Genomic DNA, 22,843 nt, shown 5'->3' with positions numbered 1-22,843 from the left:
ATCGCCCCCTGGATACGCCACTGCATAGCATAAAAGTCACTAGATACCCAAGCAAGTCGCAAAATCGTCATTAGGAAATCATCTAAAAAGTTGTCAATCGAAAAAAAAATTCGCTATGTCAAGTCCAATCTTCTACGAGGTAGGTTTCGCGACCTTTCCCACAAACTGGCAACATTAGAGGAAAGTGGGTGAATACCGCGCAGGAGGGTAATACCGCGCATCAACGTTTCTCTATGATATCACAGATCATGATATTTATAATGGCGAGTGACAGGTAGCGAACAAGGAGTGAAACAATACAACATATAAGTTGGCTGTGCGCGCCATAATAATTGCGCAGTACATGTTGAAAGACAAAGTGGGAAAGTGCTTATAATTTAAGCAGAGACATTAAAACGTTGTGTGTTCGATGTGTTTTGAAGAAGAACGAAATTATGTTGCTAAGGTAAGTAGGATAATATGTTCTTTTAAAATAGAACTATAAAAGAACTACACGATAATATTAGCATGTTCTATTTTCATTGTGTGTGTGTGTGTGTGTGTGTGTGTGTGTGTGTGTGTGCTTTCAAATATTCTGTTAGCAAGATTGACCCCATACGCAGATGAAATTATTGGAGATTATTAGTGCGGATTTAGACGAAATCGATCAACTATCGACCAAATATTTACCATTCGCCAAATACTCGAAAAAAAGTAGAAATACAATACCCCGGTACATCAACTATTTATTGATTTTAGAAAGGCGTACGACTCGGTTAGAAGAGAAACATTATACAACGTTCTTGCAGAACTTGGAATACCGAGAAAGCTAATTAGATTAATTAAGATATGTTTAAATGAATCCCAAAGTAAAGTCCGGGTAGGAAAATTTTTGTCCACGAGTATTTCACGTCGAAAATGGCCTGAAACAAGGAGATGCGTTGTCGCCATTATTAATTAACTTCGTTTTGGAATACGCTATAAGGAAAATCAAAGATAGCAACCAGGACTTACAGTTGAACGGTATTCACCAGGTTATGGCATATGCTGATGATGTAAATTTAATAGGAGATGATAGGAGAACAATAGAAAGAAATGCAGAGATCTTATTAAACGCTTGCAGGAACATGGGTTTAGAAGTAAATGCAGAGAAAACTAAATACATGGAAGTGAGTCGGGACCGGAATACAGCAAATTATGGATGCGTTAAAATACTAAATAATACTTTTGATAAAGTGGATACTTTCAAATATCTACTATCAATATTAACAGAGGAAAATCATATTCACGGAGAAATTAAATGTCGACTAAAAGCAGGGAATTCGTGTTACTATTCGGTTCAAAATCTCTTGTCGTCGCGAATTCTGTCGAGGAATTTGAAACTTAAAATACACAAAACGATAATCATGCCTGTTGTTCTGTATGGCTGCGAAACATGGTCACTTACTCTGAGGGAAGAACATAGACTGAAAGTATTTGAGAACAAGATCCTGAGACGAATATTCGGACCCAAGAGGAACGGGAATGGGGAATGGCGGAAACTTCATAACGAGGAACTACATAATTTATACGGTTTACCCAACATTGTTAGGGTCGTGAAGTCTAGGAGGCTTAGATGGGCGGGTCATGTAGCTAGAATGGAAGAAAGTAGAGACGCTTTCAAAGTCTTGACTGGAAGACCAATAGGAAAACGATCATTAGGAAGACCTAGGCGCAGATGGGAGGACAATATTAAGATAGATCTCGCAGAGATTGGAATATAGAGTAGAAACTGGATGCAGTTAGCTAAGGATAGAAGTCAGTGGAGAGCTTTTGTGAACGCGGCATTGAACCTCCGGGTTCCATAGGCCATAGAGTTAGTTAGTTAGTTAGTTTAGTTTGTGTGTTTGTGTGTGTGTGTGTGTGTGTGTGAAGGTGCATATGGGGTAATGGCGCGCAATGCATTACATTAGTGCGTGGTTTTCCATCTCATTGTTTTTTGGGGGACAAAATATACTCAAAATTTTCTACTCTCATTTTCGCAGATGCCGAGAAAGTACTTAAAGAAAACTAAAGGCAAAAGCTGGACAGAAGAAGCATTGTTCAAGTAGACTCGACAATAGTTTGTGTGAATGCTTGTAGTATACGCTATTTCATGTTTTACTTCAAGTATTTCATCTCTAGTATAGTCTTTCAAGTTTATTTCTCTGTTTTCAGTATTTCAAGTTTATAGTACGTAGATCATTAAATACATAAACATGTGTTTGGTTTCTAGGTTACAATGGATCATTTAATATTAGAAAATTATCTGCGCGCTATTACCCCACGGGGGTGGTGAATACCGCGCATTTGCCTCATTCACTTTTTCGCTTGTTTTTTCATAATCTAATGCAGTTGACATAACGGCTTATATATGCATCTAAAGATAAAGGATGTGATTATGTGTTCCTGATTTCTTAGTTTTTATCATCCCAAAATGTCTGCGTAATTTTCGATTAAACCTTAAGTGCGGTGTATTCACCCACTTTTCCCTATTCTTTGCCCTCATCAAAGTAGTGATGCCGATTCGAAGGAAATTTCCGATATCGAGGAAAAGTAAGGTCATAAAGGAAATAAACCTTTAAAGAAGCTGGAAAATGTGGCAATTCTCGATGTTCTTAAAAAAACTTCAATTGCTGGGCAATAGTATTTTTGATTGGCATGATTACATAACAAGTGAGTATCGTTTCACAGTGTGAAACTAAGCCTTCCAAACGATGTGTTCAATACTCAAACTAAAAGTATTGCATCTAAAAATACTATTTGTAATAGAGTAATATGATCGAAGATAGAACCTGTTTCTCGGACGCTGAATATCCCTAACTCGCTATCTCTTATGCCTTTGTTCTATGGCGATAAAGCTTGAAACAAAAATAGTTTTTTCAACCACTTCCGGTTTGAATCGATTGCATCTCTAGATTTCTTAATGCCTTTGCTTTGATACCTGTCGAGAGACAGACATACAAACCCGTTCTATACTCCCGGGACTTATGCGAAGCATAGTTTAGAAGTGTAATCATTAGTCTAATGTTACAAACTATTTTGTTGGGAATGCCTGACGCTATTTTAAAGGCTTGCTACTACTTATGTTACATGAATAGCTTACTTAACAACAGGGACGTACGAAGGGAGTGGGTACTGGGGGTCCGGAACCCCCGAAATTTCGACTTTTGTGTAAATTTAGCGTAATTTTAGGGACAATTTTAGAAATTTTAATATAAAATACCCTCCTATTGAGTTTGGATCCCCCGGAAATAAATTCCTGTGTACGCTACTGTTTAACAACAGCAACATTTCTAGCGTTAAGGACTTCAATAGTAATCTCAAATGAACAGTTTTAGGAAAGCTAACTAAACTAGTGTTGTGTTTTTTACATTCCAACGTGAAAGCTGAAAATATATTTTCTGTTTTAGCTTACGTTGAAACATATAGAAGAAGTAGAATCGCAAAATGCAGTTTCTGTGGTTACATATTCATTTCAGGCCAATAATATTAACTACAAAATTTTGTGTAACGAAACGACACCTAAATCCTCACAACAAACAAGTTATACAAGTTATAAGTTGTGGTAGCAATGAGTGTAAACGTTACACAAATTTTATTGGTAAGTGAACTGTCTTCGCATTATGTAGAAAAGCATAAAATTAAAGTTGTAGTTTCATTTTTATTATAGTCAATTAGGCACGTCTAATAAACATTTACACCTGTAGCTTATTTTTATGAACGTATAGTAAAATTTTATGTAGGACTAATAGGTAGGGACATGAAGTTTTCATTTTAACGATAACATCAAAAACTTGAACAAGTCAAAGTATATAGATATACCTAAATACTAGTTATATGGTAGAAGGTCGTTTTTGGTGTTTTTAAATCGTTAAATAACGCGAATTTGGTACTTGTTTTCAAAATAACACCAAAATGAACTGCATAAAGTGATAGATTCGCGAAATCGCCACGTTGGCCAGTAATACTAATAAAATAACAGAAGTTAGTTGCTATAAAGTAAATTTAATTGCCAATTTGTAGGGAAAAGAAATGGACGAACTGAATGAAGTTGTGAAAATGAAGTCCGCATTTTTGAATACACGGAAAAGCAAGCATTTGTATTTTCAGCTCTTCAGGAGAAATACCCGAATGAATAAAAAGCTCCTTTGTTATTTCCTAGCTCCGTCCAAACAAGATGGAGTTCTTGGTTTCGTGCTGTATTTTATTTAGCAACTTACATGCTGTGGAATTTTTCCAAAGAGAGGATATAAGATGTATTTCAAATGCTACAATGGATTTTCCTTCCAATCTGAGCCCGGAAAAAGTGAGCGTGTTGAAAGCTTCAGCAAGTTTTGTGCAGGATAATGCCTCGGATCTAGTTCAGACCATTGAATTTCTGGAAGACTCGACATACACAGCTGCCCACCTTCTGGTCAATAAGATTCAAGTCTTTAAATATGGCTTCCGCTAAGTTAAAGACAGAATCTTATCCTATTTAAGGATTTCAGCATTTACGAATTTGCCACAAGTGAGAGAGAATCTTACAAGAAGTTCACGAGTGTGGGTCTGGTGTTACTGAAGAAACTGGAAGATCTCATGGAAACTGACCCTTCTAAAGACGCGTTCCAGTTGTTACACCAAGTGTTCAAACCTCAGCATGTTCTTGAAAATAGTGTGACTCCTGGATTTTTAAAGCAACTGAAGCAGATTGGATAAACTGTCACCTCAGAAGCTCGCTAAAGCCTACTTATCCTTGAAAGATAGCGTGAGAAGATCGGTAGTGAATCTCTAGGAAACCCTCTTTGTACTGCAAAGTGAACACAAATTTTGCTGCCTGTGCTCTTGAAGCAATATCTTTGCCAGCTTCCAACGTTGATTCTGAAAGATATTTTTCAGCCGTAGTTACGGTGAGGAGGCAAAACTTTAATGAAGAAAATGTGGAAAATATTGACAATTTTGTCCTTTGAAAAATAAGAAATTATAAATTTGCTATTAATTGAAAGCATGTGTTGATAATGATATGAACTGCGTTTTAAACAAGTATATTGTGAATTGATTTTTTTTTCTTTTTGAAGTGAAGAAAATGTTAAGAACCACTATGGTATGAATTGCGTTTTAGATAAGCATATTGTGAATTGATTTTTGTTTTAAGTGAAGAAAATGTTAAGAAACACTGCGGTGTTGTTTTTAGTCGATATATGTATTCAAATCAAACATTAAAGAAATCCAAGCTTAGGAGTGATATCGAGTCATTTTTTCCCAGGTGTAAGTCCAAAAATATAATTTATTCTTTTAAATTTAAAGGGCGGTATTCAGAGAGAATTCGTTAATCACAGTTTAGTCATAGACTAGTTAGTAATCATACTAACTATTTACTAAGGAAGGTGCACATTTTGGTATTCAGAGTCTACTTTGAGTACAACTAAAATGGTGATTTGGGTATGGTAACTTATAGAACCCCAATGCATCGGTGAGTAAAATAAATGTGGCAACTACGGAAAAGTAGATGAGCGCATGCGTAGTCTGTAAAAATGAAAACACATGAATTACGAAATACGAAATGTTGTGTCGCACGCTAAACCGTGGGTAAAAGATCAGTCTCTGTTCTGGATTAATTAGTGACATGTGATTAACTTCGTCCAATACTACGTCCTAATCAGAGACTCTGAATACAATTTTGATAACCATCCGTTAGTCAATCCCGTAGTAAGGTTTTAATCAAATGTCAAAACGACTCTGCATAAGGCCCAAAATGTCAAAATTTAAAAATGTATTTTAGTTTAATTAGCTTTCACAGACTACTTTCTCTATGTTTACAATATACTTGCTTTTCAAACCCATTACAGAATAAAGCAAATAACCCCTATTTGCCTATATTAAATCGCGAAAAAACAACACCGATTTTGGGCAAAATATAACACCGATTTCAGGGATAAAATAAAACAATAACTTCAAGTCCCTAACAATAGGCTTATTATTTTATTTCTTTTTTAAATAGATTTTCGGAACGTGGGATTTTTTGAAGGACTGAGGGAAAGTTTTCTACAATAAGTTGGTTGGCATCACTGCATCGAGGACATGTTTTCTGACGGTTAGCAGCACTGAATATTTACGATTTACGTTTGCCTTTTGTCTGTAATTTGTGTTTCCGGTAAATAGGGACTCCCGACAAAGCCGCGTAAAAATTAATAAAAGAATTGAAAATTGATATGAAATTGAATTATATTATCGTTTTATTCAAGACGGTAGAAGGTCACAATCGAGCATTTATAGAATATTTCGTTATCCGTATATCTAGTATTTTAGAATCAAGGTGGAGTTTTTGAACTCGATCACTTAGCATGTGGTGTTTGATAAGAATCCCTGTTCCATAAGGTGAAAGCTAACTAAATATTTGTATATCGCTCTATGATATGAAGTGATCACATTATTTCGTACCTGGAATGGGTGAAACAGAGATTGCATATCAGTTGCTTCAAACCGAGAGAGAGCTTTCAGTAGAGTTACGCAAACTACTATTTTCGGATCCAGTAGTATGCATATACAATCCAATTGAATATGCTTATGAAGTTCATTCAAAATATGTAATGAGATTTTGCAACAATCAGAAGAAAATTGTTTTTCTGGGAATGAATCCAGGACCTTGGGGAATGTCACAAACTGGGGTTAGTTTCAGTTGTAAATCCGCAGGATACTAAACATTTTACTTACTATTCTTACTACTGTTATTTGGGGCCAACTTTGCATTTCCCTCTCCAGTTGGTATCCTATCCTGACGTAGGCACGGACAATAACATTACTGTCAATCGTGAAAACACAATTTGGTTTATGTTTAGATGAAGGGGGCGAAACGTACAGATGAAGATAAGTTCTAATTGAAAATACCAGACCTAACCTAACCTAATATAAAGAAATTAGCGAAATTGTAACATATTTTTTCGATTAGAAAATGAAACCAATCTTCCTTTATGGGACTCAGTGGTAGAGCGTTCATCTCGTGTGTGGGGTCTCTGGTTCGATCCCAGCTCACACCAGTGGGCTTTGTAGTAAACAAATAGCATATGGGTGGATTTTCTCGAAGTTCTCCCACCTTCATATCATCATGCCATTAATTCTTATCATCGCAGTCTCCTTTAGCCTATACGATATAATTGTGGGTTCATTTTAATTTCGTTTTCTTCCGATCTTCCTATCCACCTTCGCTTACGCGCGTGCTTCTAAAGGACGCAGCCTCCATTCTACTGCAGTGGTGCTTCTGTTTCGCCCTGTTCTGACCGATTAGATGCAGTAAATACTAGTTTGTAGTGAGCACCCAGCACGGGTTGGTGTTTTCATTTTCGCATAATTTTACTGAGCATCCTTTATCCATAAAGGCGATCCGCCGCAAAATACTTCTAAACCAGCGCTGCTTTACAATGCGCATTAGGACGAACTAGAGTGTGTAATGCAAATTTAAGCCGATATTTGTTTAATAGACAAGAGTTGTAAAGATTTGAATACGACAAAAATTGTAAAATATATGGGTAATTAGGCCTACTTTATGAAATAATAGGAGACATCAAATAATGACAGAAGTTCAGTAGTCACCCAATGTTATTTTTTTATTATTATTATTATATGGACGAATTTAATTTTTCAATACTGATGCGGATTAAAGATCTTAGTGTTGGTATTTGGAAAATTTACATGTAAAATCAAGGTACTCACACAGAAAATGTAATTCTTTTCAGTTTAATGTTCCATGATTATGCCCTTTAGGCTAAAGGAGCTGGATGATAAGGGAAGTAGAATGAGGGAGAACTCTGAGAATATCCCCGGACACAATGTTGTCACAAACTTGTTCAGGAATCGAACCATGGACCCAACGCACCAGAGGTAAGCGCTCTACCATTGAGTCATGGTGCACCTAAGTGGTATTACGTATATAAGAAACTTATGTATGCAGGCGTCATACATATAACTAAGAGAGTACGGTAGCAATAATATATAAGCAGCATTACCGAATATAATTAGAAGTACTGCACACAATGTAAACTCTAACGATTTACATATACATTCAACACTTTAATTAGCGCCTGTCTCAATGCCTTCGATGCCCTAGTCTTTTGTGCTACACTTCTTGGTAGCTACTAAACAAATCCCCTCTTGCACATCTAGTAAAAATGGTAAACTGTTATTGGATGAGTTAGGCATGAAAAGTGTAATGTATTCAAATGATACTATGTATATGATTATTACCTTTATGCACCACTGTTGTTATTTTACTGTTAGGAGGAATGTTGTGAAATTTTTAAAGGCAACATCTAATAGCATTAGGTAGGGTTTCCATATGTCCGTATTTTGTATGGACTGTGTATTTTTGGATCCGTGTCCGTATCGTACAAAGCATGACATAGGATAATGTCCATATTTGACAGTTTTTGGAGCTGCCCGAAAATTTCCGAGTCGGGAATCGCTAAACTTTCGGGTGAAAAGGATTGTGTTTTCATCATATAACTTATATTTTATTAATAAAGTAGCTTATGTTTTTAAAAAGTGTATCATATTTCCATTCCAGAGTTCTTTTGGTTTGATTTAATAGATGTAATTTAATGGCATGATTTATTATAATTGTATTAATGAAAAAAATATAAAAGCATGTTAGTTTCCAATAGTGTTTTAAGTATTACAGCAATCAATTGTGTGATAACCTAAAAATGTGATTTTTAGGTAAGAAATTTCAAAATATTTGTTCTGTGTTTGGGCACCGTATCTTTGATGGGTCGTGATTTTGGCTTGTCCGTATTTTGGATCAAAAAATCATGGCAACCCTAGCCTTAGGTCATTTTTTAATGCATGATAATCATGATATGGCTAATCTGTATGCAACTTTCTGATGCAATGTGCAATATTCTATGAAACGAAATAACCATAATTTGTAGATTATTTTAACATTTGAAGAATTTTTTTCGCCGTCATGTTTATTAACCTTTTCTGAACACGTAATTTTAGCGTTAGATCTGCAGAGAGATACTAGACTGGCTTCAAGACTTTATATTTTTGTGTTGGAAGAACGATTTGAATACAGTTTCTACAATTTCAATTCTTAACACAAAAAGCATTCTATTCTAAGCAATTGATTCATTGACAAGATACCAAAATTGTATCAGGATATAAGCTTGGTGGTAGAGGTTACTTCAGTCACGGACAAAAGCCCACTGGAGCTTTGGTGTAAGTGGATGAAGGCCCACAGTAGCTTTCGTATAAGCGGACAAAGAATCAAATGATTTGGGATTGTCATCCACATTTTTCGGATGTGTTTACGAATTACTAAATCTAGTAAATTACATACCTGTTCATTACTGCTTCCATGCTTCCGTTTGTTTCAGCACTTCCATAATCCTACCTTGTGCTGTGCTAGTTCCGTTGGTAAGAGAGGTAGACAGGAATTCACAATAAACTTGTCAACGCAATAACGGCAAATTCACTATAAATTCCAGTCACCCTTTAATATTTTTAATACGTTATATTATATATCATTTAATACACTATACCTTTATATCAATTACTTTAATCTAACATTATGCATATTATATATTATTACATTATATATTCATCTAGTTATAATTTACAATATCACATACTCCAAAACATACTAATTTATGCCATATTGCGTAAAATATATCCACATGACAAATTATTTTCAGAATTACATTCTTAAAATATATCGTATGATTAGCGTTAGGTATTCCCACTTACCAAACAATTTATAATATTACATTCTCAGTGTCTAATAATGTCAGTAACAGCTTTTTAGAAGCTTGGAACACATTTGGCATCTTTTATTTCCTTGCAGAAACCAAATAATCTCTTATCCATTTTCCCTTTTTTTTTTAAAAAAAAAATATTTTTTAAAATACAATCTTCATTTGGCTTCAATAATCTTGGTTACAGCAATATTTTGATCTTTATCAATTGATGGGGCGGTGGTTAAGTGGTAGAACATTCACCTCTGGTGCGTGGGGTTCGTGGCTCGATTCCTGCCCATCGCGAGTGAACTTTGTTGTGGGAAAAAACCGCGTGCGTGAGTTTGCTCGGGATTCTTCCACCATTTCATTCATTTCTCTTTATCATCTATTCTTTAACTTAACGGGCATAATCGTGAGACGTAAAACTAAAAGACGAAAAATTTCAATTGAAAGGGATAATTGTGACCAACAAGAAAACTGAAAGACCAATTCCATCCTTCTGTCAAATTATTCCTTTCTTTTAGTGATAGGGGCCGCGGTGGCTCAGTGGTAGAGCGTTCACCTCTGATGCTTGGGGTCCCGGGTTCGATCCCAGCCCCCGCCAAATGAACTTTGTTGTGGACAAACATCGTGTGCGTGGGTTTTCTCGGGGTTCTCCCGTTTCCTCCCACTTTCTTCATTCCACCATTTTATTCATTACTCATCATCACCGTCTCCTTTAGCCTAACCGGCATAACCGTGGGACGTAAAACTCAAAGATTTCATTTCATTTTCTTTTAGTGATAATCTCATGAATGTTCTGCTTTTGTTTCGGACTTTTCTAAGTCCTCTTCGAGAAACCTTGTGTGAATTATTTTAGAGCGGGCAATTTAACATTTACAGATTTTGAATCAAAATAAAATAATAAATCATGCAATTCCCCCAGTATAATTTGCTTTAAATAACAAAGACTTTCTTCCACCATATTCATTGAAAGAAAAGCTAAAGCATCCAGCATCCCACAACTTTATTTAATTTCTTCGTTCTCAATATACAAAGTAGGTAATGCAAGATTTTGTATTTTTCTCCAAGTGCATTGTGTTAGATGAAAAAAAAAAAAAAAACCCTCTGACAAGTACACCATCTCCAAAAACTATTTTTGCGACTTGAACGAATGCTATTAGAAAATTTACAATTATTTTTGCGGGGTACACGTTAATATTCAGTTCTCTTGACTTTTAATTAGAGATTCTAACATTCTTTTAAAAAATTGTGTACTTTTTCCAGACGAAAGAGCATTTGTACACGCCATAGTACAATCATCAAGATGTGCACGAATGATAAATATTTGCTTAAACATTCCAGGACTCAGAGAAAAATTAGTCTCGACATACCATGTTGACGAACTCTCTAACTTATTCTCAGAGCGTAACAATGATTCTATTTTCAGCCTCCAGCAATTGAGAAAACTGATAATAAGGAATTAACAATATACCGTTAAATTAATAATAGTATACTATAACTAGTTGGAGTTTCTAAATTAAAAAACTTTCTCGATACTACTTACCACGGCGTATTACGAAATTTCACTACGACTAGCGTCATTCATGTAACTGTAAAGTCTACACATTGGGCTCGCACCGTTCTTTAGGATGGAGTTTGATCCACGAAGACCGGACACCATACGTTTATCGTAGTTGTTCCCCGAACTGTTTAGGTGTCAATCAATTATAGTATCGTAATTGATTCGATCCTTGGACACCGTGTTTCGGCTCATTTAACTTTGAAATCACTGTCTTCTATTGTAAGATCTTGGGTCCAATTTTATTATTTTAAATCTTAAAGATTAAAGCTTTCATGTGGATATTTTCACTTTTCTCCGAATAAGATAACACCAAGCTCAATTGCCCTGGATTCAAGTTCTAAAGTTGATATTCGATAAGTACAAGACTTTAAGCTCGATCCCGATATTGCACATAAGTCGGTCTAGGCTCAACAAGTAGATCACAATAATGAAAGATTGTTTGATTAAACACTTGTTTTTCATCATGACAGGGAGGAGGTAACTTTGACCACTTCAGATTAGGTGATAATATCCAAAGACTGTCATTATAATTAAACTTACACAAATAGAATACAGACATCTCGTATGAATTTACTTTAAACGCAGCCCTAAACAATTACCAAAAACATTATTCGATAATTTGCAGTAGGTTTGCTATGCAAAGACAAAATTATACAAAGATATATTTAAGTATAAGGCACATTTTGCGTATTTTTTCTTACACGAATGTTACACATAATGCAAGTATATAATAAACATTAGTATAAAAACAAATTTCTCTCTCTCATTTACCTTAGTTGATATATCGATGTTTTCATTTTCATTTTTGTAAGCCTCATAAAGCTTAAGTGTGTAAGCCATCGCACACTCTTGGTCACATAATAGTACACACTGTTCCTTGAGATGATTTTTTATGGTGCCTTTTGCGTCACTTTTATCTCACAGTCTTCATATCGAAATTTTGATGTTTTATTTTTTACATCGGTCATTAAGCACTTCTTCAGATTCGTTTTAAAATATATTTACCATAAACTATATGCTTATTAATTTCATGTCATCTTCGGCATCGAAATGCGGTCCTCTATACTAAAATCCTGCGACTGCCATTATTTTTGTTGTCTTTGCTGCGATCAACTTACTACTGTTCGTCAAGTGAATATTTTGGACACTATCGATTACACAAGTTACCATTCGTTTTACTAATTTGTTTAAAAATTTAATGGTATTAAAAATGTGTTTTTATATTCGTTTCATCCTAAGTATTAAAACGCTATTTTTAATGTAGTAAGTATTTTTAAACTGGAATCTTTACTGGCGTCGCTTCAGCCGCTGTTCTTTCACTACTGTCTGCCACACTCACCACGTTCTTTACACCAGCTTTGTAGAGATGATCTGAAAGAAAAAGAGGAAGGAAGCGTTTTTCTTTTCTCTAAAACGAAGGGAACTCTATCTTCTGCGACTTCAAAAATACTAATAATTAAGAAATAAATATTACATGAAGTTTGTACCGGGAAATTTCTGATTTCAAAATGTGTATTCTAGAAGCATTGACATAATGTTTAAATATAGAAATTGGAGTAATCGGCAGATAAGTGTTAGCTGGGTTGTTAACGTTTCCTTGGCAAATAAGTCCATGAAGAGTATCACACACATAATTCCAGGAATTGTAGAATATACGGGACGAATTAAAAATTGCTAAACTTTAAATGATTCGGCTGAACAGTCATAATACAATATATAAAATATCATCTTCTAAATATATCATATGTGAGGTTTATAAACACTGTGCGCCTAACAAGATACGAAAACTTTTGTGGGCTTTTGTCCGTTTACACGAAAGCTCTATGGGCTTTTGTCCAAAGTGCTTTTTGCCTATGGGCTACATACCTCACTTCTGTGCTAGGACTTCCTGCTTCACCCTTTGTCTTTTAAGTTAGTTGTGGGTAACATCGTGCCCATTGGTTTTATCAAAGGGTTTTCCCATTTCGTTCCATATTCTCATTATATTCTTTCATAATCGTCCGTCTTCTTTATCCTACAGATCATAATCATGCAACTTAAAACCAAAGATTTGCTTTAGTTTAAATGAATTGCGTATGTATGTTATAAGCTAGAAGTAGCAGCTGTTTCACTTGCTTTTAAGTTAAATGTTTACATAATACAGTCATTTAAAGAAATTATTAAGCCATTTTAGTAAATAGAAAGAAAATACCATGTCACTGCTCATAAATAGCAGCCATAATTCACAAGAAGTGTAAGTCTGCCTTCATTGAATGTTGAATTGCTGAGTGGTACTCTTTCGTACGGAAGAAGTAGTGTACCTCTTGAAATAAATTTGTCAATTTTGTAGTTAATGATATAATAGAATGCATATTAATAATGAAACTAACAATGTGTACTCGCTGAAGCATGATAAAGATGACAAAAGGTATAAAGGTGAGTCCATTGTTCTTATGACAAGAGGTCATTAAAACTTAGAGTCGGTACGCCGCTTCAGCATTTGGATGTTTCAGTGGGTACACATTTTTACTTTTGTTAGTCAATTGTGTACTGTATCAAATATTTGTTTGAAACATTAAAAACATCTCAAGATTAATAAAGTAATGCAACTGGTAGTGGATAATAATTACGTGTTCTTTACGTGTAATTACGTTTATTTCCCCTCTATTGCCAGGTTCCCTTTGGCGAGGTTAATCTGGTTAAAGACTGGTTGAAGGTCTATGGAGCTGTTGGTAAGCCGCCTGTAGAATTACCTGAAAGACCAGTAATGGGATTTGATTGTCACCGAACAGAAGTCAGTGGTCAAAGATTTTGGACTTTGTGGAAGGATTTATGTGGAGAGCCAGAAATTTTCTTTCGATACTCTTTCGTACACAACTATTGTCCATTACAGTTAATGAGTAATTCTGGTAAAAACATTTCCGTTGCAGAACTAAAGGTAGGTATTTATTGGCTTGCAATAGTTATAACTTTTCCATTTAAATAAAAAGTACCAGTAAGTAATATTGTTCAGACGTCACATTTTAGCTATAAAAGTTAAAATTTTATTGTCTCATGTCCTGCATGCAAATCAAATTTGCGAGTTTTGAAATAATTTTTACTGCTACTTTATTCCGAGCCTATAGCGAGGTGAGATTAAAAGAATTCGAAGAAAAGCAAAAGCTTCTGACCAAAAACGTCGACATGAAATTGTAGGAAAAGCATGTATATTGGTGTGAGAAGCGACTCTTAGAAGGAGAGGAGAAACGGAAAATGGAAGTTTTCGAAATCCAGTGCTATAGAAAATGGTAGGAGCATAAAGGATATACTGAAGAACATTTTGAAAATAAGGGATATAACGATTGGTCAAGTTGAGACATGGAGAAATCATACCATGGAGGAGCGACAGAAGGAAAAATACCTAAAGAAAGACCCAATTGAAATATACGGACCAAGGATCAAATAATACAAGATGTAAAAAAAGAAAAGTACAGGGAAATGGAAGGTTTGGCTGAAGAAAGAAAAAAAGTGAAAATCTGTGTCGTACCAATTGAAAGGTTACTGACTTGCGAAGAAGTGACAAAGGAAGGCTATGAACTCTTTAAGATTAAGGCGTTTATTTGTGGCACAGTAATGTATGTTGAATAAAATTCTTTCTCTGTTAGTTCAAAAAGAGTTAAAAATGTTCGACTGGTCTGGGAATTGAATCCGGTCTTTGGCTTATGCCATCTCTTGACAGTGTAAGAATGTGTCAGCTAACTATGAATATATTAAAGCCACTCGTGGCTGTTGTAATTTTTGTTCTAAATTTACTATCTTTCTTACTCATATCTAAGAATGAAGAGTGTATGATTGATACAATGTACATACATGCTCTTATATAGAAGTATAATGTAAATCTTGTGGTATGATGTCAGAGTGCGTATGAAAAGTGAGTAAACTTTGAGGATGACTCAATATATATATATGTATATGACAAGTAAATTCACAATTCTTTTACCGAACTTTCAACTTCTGGTTTCTCTCGGAATCAAAATCTATTTTACAGATTAAAAATGTTAGATGTTCTGGTTGCACTGTTGCTAGCTTCTGCATCGTGAACAACCCTGATAAAGATTAAGTGAAATTTCACCACTTGCGTACGTATGGGTGGAAAATTGATCGAAAATACTTAATTTAAGTTAGTAGCATTTATTGGAAAATAATGTAACTGTTTATACTTGCAACAAGATAAGAAACGAATTGACGTTTAGAAGACCACATGTTACACTGTTGCCACGTCATGAGTATTCAGGTGAAGTGTCCACCCTGTTCCTTCTATCTCGGTTGACAAACACTTTTGAACTTGCGATACGTGGGCGGCAACATTGTATTGTTGTTGTCCCTTTCTATAGAAACCCTTCATTTCTAACAACCATGACAATGTTTGTGATTGGCCCCTCTTTCGATGACCTTACCCCATTACGTTTCTTCCCTTCTCAACAAAGATTTCCATATGGCTTTGAACCGTCAAATCGTTTCTAATTTTGCTCCACGTATAATACTTTTTTTTTTTTTTTTTTTCGTTTGGAAGTTGCTCAAGTAAACATAGTTGTACGTTCGATTTAGTTTATAAGCGTCTGTATGTTAGTGTTTATTATAGTAAACAAGATGAAAAAAAAAAATCTTCCAATACACGAATAAAAAAAGAAGGTAGCAAGAGAGGAAGGAAGCGAGAGTATACAAAGAGTGAAGGAAGCGAGAGTATACAAAGAGTGAAGAAAGTGAACAACTGTATCAAGATTCGAATGCGGGTTTCAAGTTTACCGTGCTGATACATTAACTATTACGCTACTCAGTTCGGTCCCTGAAGAGTCATACATTCTATTGCTCTTGATATCAAATGTGATATACATTCAACCGTCAGAGGTGTTCTGTGTTGATTTGTCCAAGTACAACAGTACCTGTGACTGAACACCAACATTAGGAGTAACAGAATGCATGGCTCTTTAAGGAACTGACTGAGTAATTGTTAACGCGCGGTATAATAAAACAGAAACCCGGGTTTGAATTACGGTCCAATCGTATACTTTTTACTATTTGTATATAATTGAATTTGCTTCTATTGAAGAATTGGTGATGTAAAATCAGTTATTTCCTAAATTTACCAAATATGAAATAAGAAGGAGAAAAGGAATTACGATAGCAGAAGCAAAGCAAGTATTTTATAGATGAAAAGGACTGTTGATGTAGAAGAACGTATCAATAGTACTAAGGAAAAGCTTCATTGAAAGCTTTGTTTGCAATATAGCTTTATAGGGATGAAAAATATTGATACTTTGGAAATCAGAAGAAGAAAAAGAAATAAAAAAGGAAAAGTGACAGCACTTGAGATCGCCGTTGGACTACTAAGCTGTACTTACCATGAACAGAAAGAACTAACAGAGACATAGTAAACGAATCAGTTTGACAACGATAAACAAGGAAGAAATAATGTTAAGAAATGTGGGCTTACCTTTGTACCTCAAGATTTTATCTATTTACTCAATAATTTCGATCCTCTCCTTTCTCTTGACCATCGTCAGTTCTGAGCTGACTGTGTCTCTGGAAACCTTTTTGCTCCCACTTTCGTTGTGTAACTAAGTGTACTGCGCTATAAAATAAAAGTGAGCCCCAGAGTATTTGAGAAAAGCAACAGATTACATCTCTAATTTGCACTTTCTAACTGTCACCTAGCTTTATAATATCAGTCCATTAACAAGTTCAAAATAACGTGGTGATCCTTTAATAATGGTTTTTGAAAGTTCATAATAAGAATCTTCGAAGTTGTTATGACTCAGCCTATTTAAAATTAATTTTAGTTACTCAAAAAATGTGAGAGTAATAAAGTATTTATATTATAAAATAGCTATGATGAAAATAATTATAAAAGTATTTTAATTATACTTAAAATAGAAAACAATATCAAAAATGCTTTATGTGCTGAAATGACACATAATGTCAAAGATAATTGAAATCATATGGTGCATATATAGTAAAGATTAAGCAAGAAATAGAAGAATTGTTAATAGAAATAAGTGGTGATAATATTAAACTGTCATTGCACAGAACATGAAAACAAAAAGATATACATTGTATAATAAAGAAACACACAGAACAGAACACAGCGGAAAAATAAAGTTTCTAGATTTGCAATTTACTGCAGACTTTGAGAGAAAAATAAATAAATAAATAGAATCTTCAACTCTCTACCGATCACAATCAACGAATTCCTATTATCCTGTTGACTCCCATCCCGGGAGCTCATTAGTTTCCGGCCTTTAGTGTTTGGCACCCTCCGTCTTATTCAAATGTTTATCTGTCAGCATTCGGACAATAGGGAAATGATCGACCTTTGCTAGTATCGATCATTTCCTGGACATGACGGTTGCCTTCTCAAAGAGTTAGATCCTCTTCCACTCTGGTTATAATTCAACAAAATTCGTACAGCAGTATCCATCGATCGTATGTTTGTTATTGAGACGATGCATGCGAAGATAACAGATTTCTGCTGCTTCTTTGAAAAAATGAAATGAAATCTTAAAGTTATACGTGCAACGGTTATGCCGGCTAGTCTAAAGGAGACGGTGATGATGAGATATGAATGAAGTGGTGGAATGCGAAAAATGTGGGAGGAAACAAGAGAATCCCGAGAAAACCCTCGTACACGGTGTTTGTCCGCCGCAAAGTTCACTTGGCGCGAGCTGGGATCAAACCGAGGACCCCATACACCAGAGGTGAACGCTCTACCACTAAACCACCGCAACCCGCTATTTGATGGACGTGAAGGACCAAGAACGGAGTATCTGAATATCAGAAAAATACTGTCGTATCAATAAATAAAACAACCAGTACAAAAAAAAAAAAAAAAAAAAAAGGCACTTAGTTCTTCGATATTACCTTTGGTTTAAGAGAGGATATATGCCCAGGGGAAATATACTTCTGTCTGTTTATCAGTATTTTGTCTTTCATTCCAACTAAGTCATTGTTAAATGCTAATCAGTAACATAAAAAAGGTTTATAATACGAATGATGAAATACGTATTAGAAAATACGTACATCTGAATCAAAGTAACTTTTCTTTTATAAAGATATATTTTTCGCATTTTATAAAAATGAATAATAACATTCTTATTTACCTTGATACATAATGTATTTAGTATGGAATGCTGCCATACCTAGAGTTTGTACGGGTTAAATTGTAGCGTAAAGTACAATTGGCACCCACTGTTGGCAAATACTTTTATTATATTAAAAACTTTCCTTGTTAAGTTTGATATTTACAGCTATGCAATTACTTATTTGGGGGTGTTTCTACAAACAAAAGTATACTGTATGCAAGTAAGAAAAACGTTAAAAGGATGTAAGTAGGTGTAGTTCAATGAAACTAACTAAAGGATGTCCAAAGCAAGTATGAGGACGAAATATAGGTAAGTGTGAATAACTTTTCGTATCTAAGGAAGAATATCATGGTAAATAAGAACTTTATTAATCATGTTTCTCTTTATGTTGATTTGAAAGTGGTACTGATTAGTTTCTAATAGTTCTTTGGTACGGTGTACTGGGAGCAGTCGAATTTTGCTTGTGACACTTTAATATCCGTTAGCTTAATTCGTAGAAAATATGTTATTTGTTTACTCATACTTAGTATTTATATACCTCCTTGGTGTACATGTTTGTTTTCTGATTTAGGCATCTCAGAGGAAGGAATTGTTTGATATATGTGATGCTTTCCTGTGCCGGGTTATACAGATTCTTAATCCAGAATATATAATTGGAGTTGGAAACTTTGCGAAGGAAAGAGCACAGGCTGCCTTAAAGAATGTAGGCATAAATCATATACAGGTAAATAAATACTTGTTTCCATATACCACAGGTAATTTACCGTGCAAGGAAACTCTGGGACATACTTTATTCAGTATACTTGAATTCTTTGTAATGTCTGTTTCTTGTCTTTTTTCTATGACAGATAGCAAGTTCAGTTTTGGCGATGTAGATTAGTCCAAATGAAATTATTGCATATGACATATTGTTACATTGGTTATTTTAAAACACTACTTATTTCCGTACACGTTCCCATGTGCACTTTGGTAGTCTTCACTAAAGATATTCTGTCCTCAATATGAGAATTTTCAATAATTTATCATTTTAAAGCTTTACAGCTTTACAAAGCTTTAGACTATATTCATGTTGTTAGTGTATAACCAGTGTAAAGACATAGATGAATTTCTTGCTGACGTTTCAATTAGCATTGTATTAGATGTCCAAGTTGAGTGAAAGAAGTGTCTCTAGTGCCCAAGTTAGGCCTAAAAGAAATAGCATAATTGTACTTTGTAAAGATACCTTATAAAGATACTTTGTAAAGATACGTCTCTAAATTATAACGGAAGTCTCTTCTATGTTTCTTTTTACAATAGTACTAGTACAAGTACTTCATAGGATTTCTCTATCTAAAATTTTATAGACTTCGATGGTTCGTCTTTTACTTTAAGCCATTATTTTAAATTGAGTTTAAATAAGTTTGTAGAGTTTTTCACTTAACAAACAAACAAACAAAAGAAAACACTAATTTGATACTTGTTAGTATGAATATACTGACTTCTTAAAATTTGTTCATTTGTTGGAGTTTTAGCGTCCCTTTTCAGCACTGAGACTATACGAGACGTGGATCCACAGTTTAAAGTGGAATCCGAACCTCAATAAATTCGTTCAATGCTTTCCCACCGACCATCCACTGGACCAATGGAGAGGGCTGTTCTTGAAATGTAGCTCAAAGCGTCTGAGTTAATAAATATCGCCAGTGGTAATAACATTCCTAGAAAGCAATTCGTAGTGCACGACGCCTTTATTTCATCAGACTCGTAACACATAACTTATGTGGATAGACATTAGAACTGGGGATTGTTTTTCTGTTAACGTTCAGATATTCCTTTCTTATCTTGATGTCAACATAAAGACACTGTTTCTCGTCACCGGTAACAATCCGAACAAGGATGATTAATATTATTATTGTATGTAGAATATTATTATTATTGGGTGGAAAGTAGTTCCGTCTATATCACATATGCAGAAGTTTGTGGGAGCTGCATAGTTAGCTTGTCCGAACAGATTAAAGATTGTTGAAAGCAGAATAATGTCGGATGTTTGATATTTAGATTGTATGTCCATGTAAGAAATTTGTTAATCCTTTTTGAATCAGAGAAGTAATGAAGTCATAAGTAGTTGAGTTTGGTATCCAATAGTGAATATTGGTTATAAGATTGAGGACTGTGTGAAAAATCGTTAAAAGATGAGGACTTTGTGTCCATGGGTTTGGAAGTCAATAAAGATTGTTCAGAAGGGAACTCTGTTTGTATTAGTTTGTCAAACTGCGCTAACTATTAATATTGAATCCTATATATATTAAAATATAAAACTAACAAACACGGCATGGACACTTAATCCCCAATAACCAATATTGAAATTAGACAGCTAGTCTCATTGCTTACAACGACAAACTAATTTCTTACATGAACAGACGATCCAAATATCAAATGTCTGTCATTATTTAGCTTTCAAAATATTACAAACTTATAAATACGGGATATATATGTTGAATTAGTTTTTGCCCACAATATTCATCGAACAATTGTTCACGAGCTAACCGATGGCAAACAAACAATTGTTTTCTCTTAAAGCGTGCGGTATCCATATACCAACTTTTGAACTTGCCCATGGTTGACGATGGTTGACTGGCTACAATTCATCACACTTGACTAACATAGACGAGAATGTGTTTCTCTGATAAATTCAATCAGAAGAATATGTCAGAAGTACTCCTTTTCCCTCGCACTTGGCACTTATTGTTTTTTGTTTGTCATGTGCTGCCTTCCGTTGTCTAGAGTTGTTCTTGTATGCCTGATTAATATATACGTGTAATTAATATAATCAACAACGACTCAATAGTACGAAGACAATATAAATTCCATACAGGAACAGTCCATAGTACATTGCGTAAGATGTATCGCAGTAATATTCTTTCTTTCTATAACAGGGTGGCGACAAACTTGGGAAGCCTGGAAAAGTCAGGGAATTTCGATTTGCTAAGAATGAAATTTTATGAACATGAAAATTCTAAAATGATTTTAAGATATTTGAATACTTTTTTTTTTTTTTTTTTTTTTAGTTGCCGACTTCAAACTTAGAAATTTATATGTGTTTCTGGTATGGATGTTTAACACACTTATATCCTGTTATCTTTTTGCTTCTGGAGAACAGGATATAAGTGTGTTAAACATCCATACCAGAATGTTCTCTTCGTGACGGGGACATATAGCCTCGATGCTGACGTCCCCATTAACCTCCCCTTCGTACTTAAACTCAAACTTTTTGCTTCTGTTTGTGCAGTGTAATAATATATTGGTGAATCATCCACAAAATGCAATTGGATCAACAATTCAATGGTAAATTCCTTTTCGACGTACACACAATTCCAATCTTTTTTCCATTTCATTCCCACTAATTTCGATTTTGTCGGAGTTTCTTGTCTTGCATTGAATGAAGGTAGTTAATCATGAAAGAATTTTGAAAAACGGTTACTCGTATTTTAGCTTCTGTGTTTTCATTATACTGTATTTAATTCACAAAAAAGATTTATTTAGAAAGTGCATATGGGTTTACGAAAATTGCTGATAAAATGCTTTTTCAATGCCAAGGCGAAATGTTGAAAGTATTATACAACAAAATTCTTTCAGACAAGACGTGTGAAAGTATTTTGTAACTGAATGCACCTTTTAAGAGAGTGCACAAAAACTGTTCTGAGGTTGGAGGATATTCCGCCATAGGAACACTTCTACTAGCACCCTTCTCCAAAGATATGTAACAAAGGTCGGATTCCTTTATTTAGCAATTCAGAGTGAAATGAAAGAAAAGGGAACAGTTACAATTTGTAATTCGAATTGTCGTAAAATATTAAATTGTTTCGTGTACACTGTAGAAGTAACGAAATTTTATGATGTGTAATTCTTGTTTTAACGTTGACATCTTCATACTTTTACTATACGAAAAAAATGTAAATGAGATCTCCATCATGCCCGTATGTTGCTGTTCTATATCTTGCTTTGCTGTTCTATATGTTGCTTCGCCAATATCCTTGGTTTTAGAACTAAGGAAGCAAATGTGTTCCTTCCTGCTGTCGGTTCATTATCTCATGATAGATAGAATGAAGGAAACTAATCCAAAGGATCGATCATGTTTCGATGTTAAGCGAGTTTGAAATATTTTGCATGGTGATACTAACACAAATTCGCTGGCGTAGTCGATAGAGCGTTCATTTCTGTCGCCAAAGTTCCTACGTGCAAACCATGTGTGCGTGATATAAATTTTGTGTTAAATAAATAACAAGTATGGGGGGAGAGAGTTTCTCGAGGTTTTCGTGTTCTCTCTCCTATTCGTATTCCTTTAGTTGTTAATCATTAACTCAGTAATTACTATCTCGTTTGTGTGACGTTAAACTAATGATTTAATGTGAAGTATAAATGTTAAGCAGTGAACAATAACCGTAAGGTGCCTTCGGGAATTGTGAACCTTTATTGACTTCTTTCACCCGTGTAAA

General features: G+C 34.7%; 1 protein-coding gene across 6 annotated transcripts in view; it reads left to right on the top strand.

Moving 5' to 3' along the window:
• Nucleotides 1–327: 327 nt before the first annotated feature.
• Nucleotides 328–22,843, top strand: part of LOC145668329 (single-strand selective monofunctional uracil DNA glycosylase-like) — a 37,211-nt gene continuing 14,695 nt past the window's right edge. The window contains exons 1-3 of one of the 6 annotated variants that reach the window (XM_081736076.1): nt 328–445; nt 13,928–14,191; nt 18,943–19,095. In XM_081736076.1, coding sequence (XP_081592202.1) covers nt 410–445; nt 13,928–14,191; nt 18,943–19,095 — 453 coding nt within the window. In that variant the 5' untranslated portion in view covers nt 328–409. Of the gene's footprint in view, nt 446–6,092; nt 6,648–7,902; nt 7,951–9,248; nt 9,391–13,927; nt 14,192–18,942; nt 19,096–22,843 lie in introns of those variants that run through there. The other 5 variants (XM_081736075.1, XM_081736078.1, XM_081736079.1 and 2 more) reach the window with 5 other exon arrangements.

This window comes from Thermobia domestica, chromosome 13, assembly GCF_964235325.1.
Source record: "Thermobia domestica chromosome 13, izTheDome1.hap1.1, whole genome shotgun sequence".
NCBI classification, from domain to species: domain Eukaryota; kingdom Metazoa; phylum Arthropoda; class Insecta; order Zygentoma; family Lepismatidae; genus Thermobia; species Thermobia domestica.
Note: the sequence above shows the minus strand (reverse complement) of the source record. Positions and strands in the feature narration are given on the sequence as shown.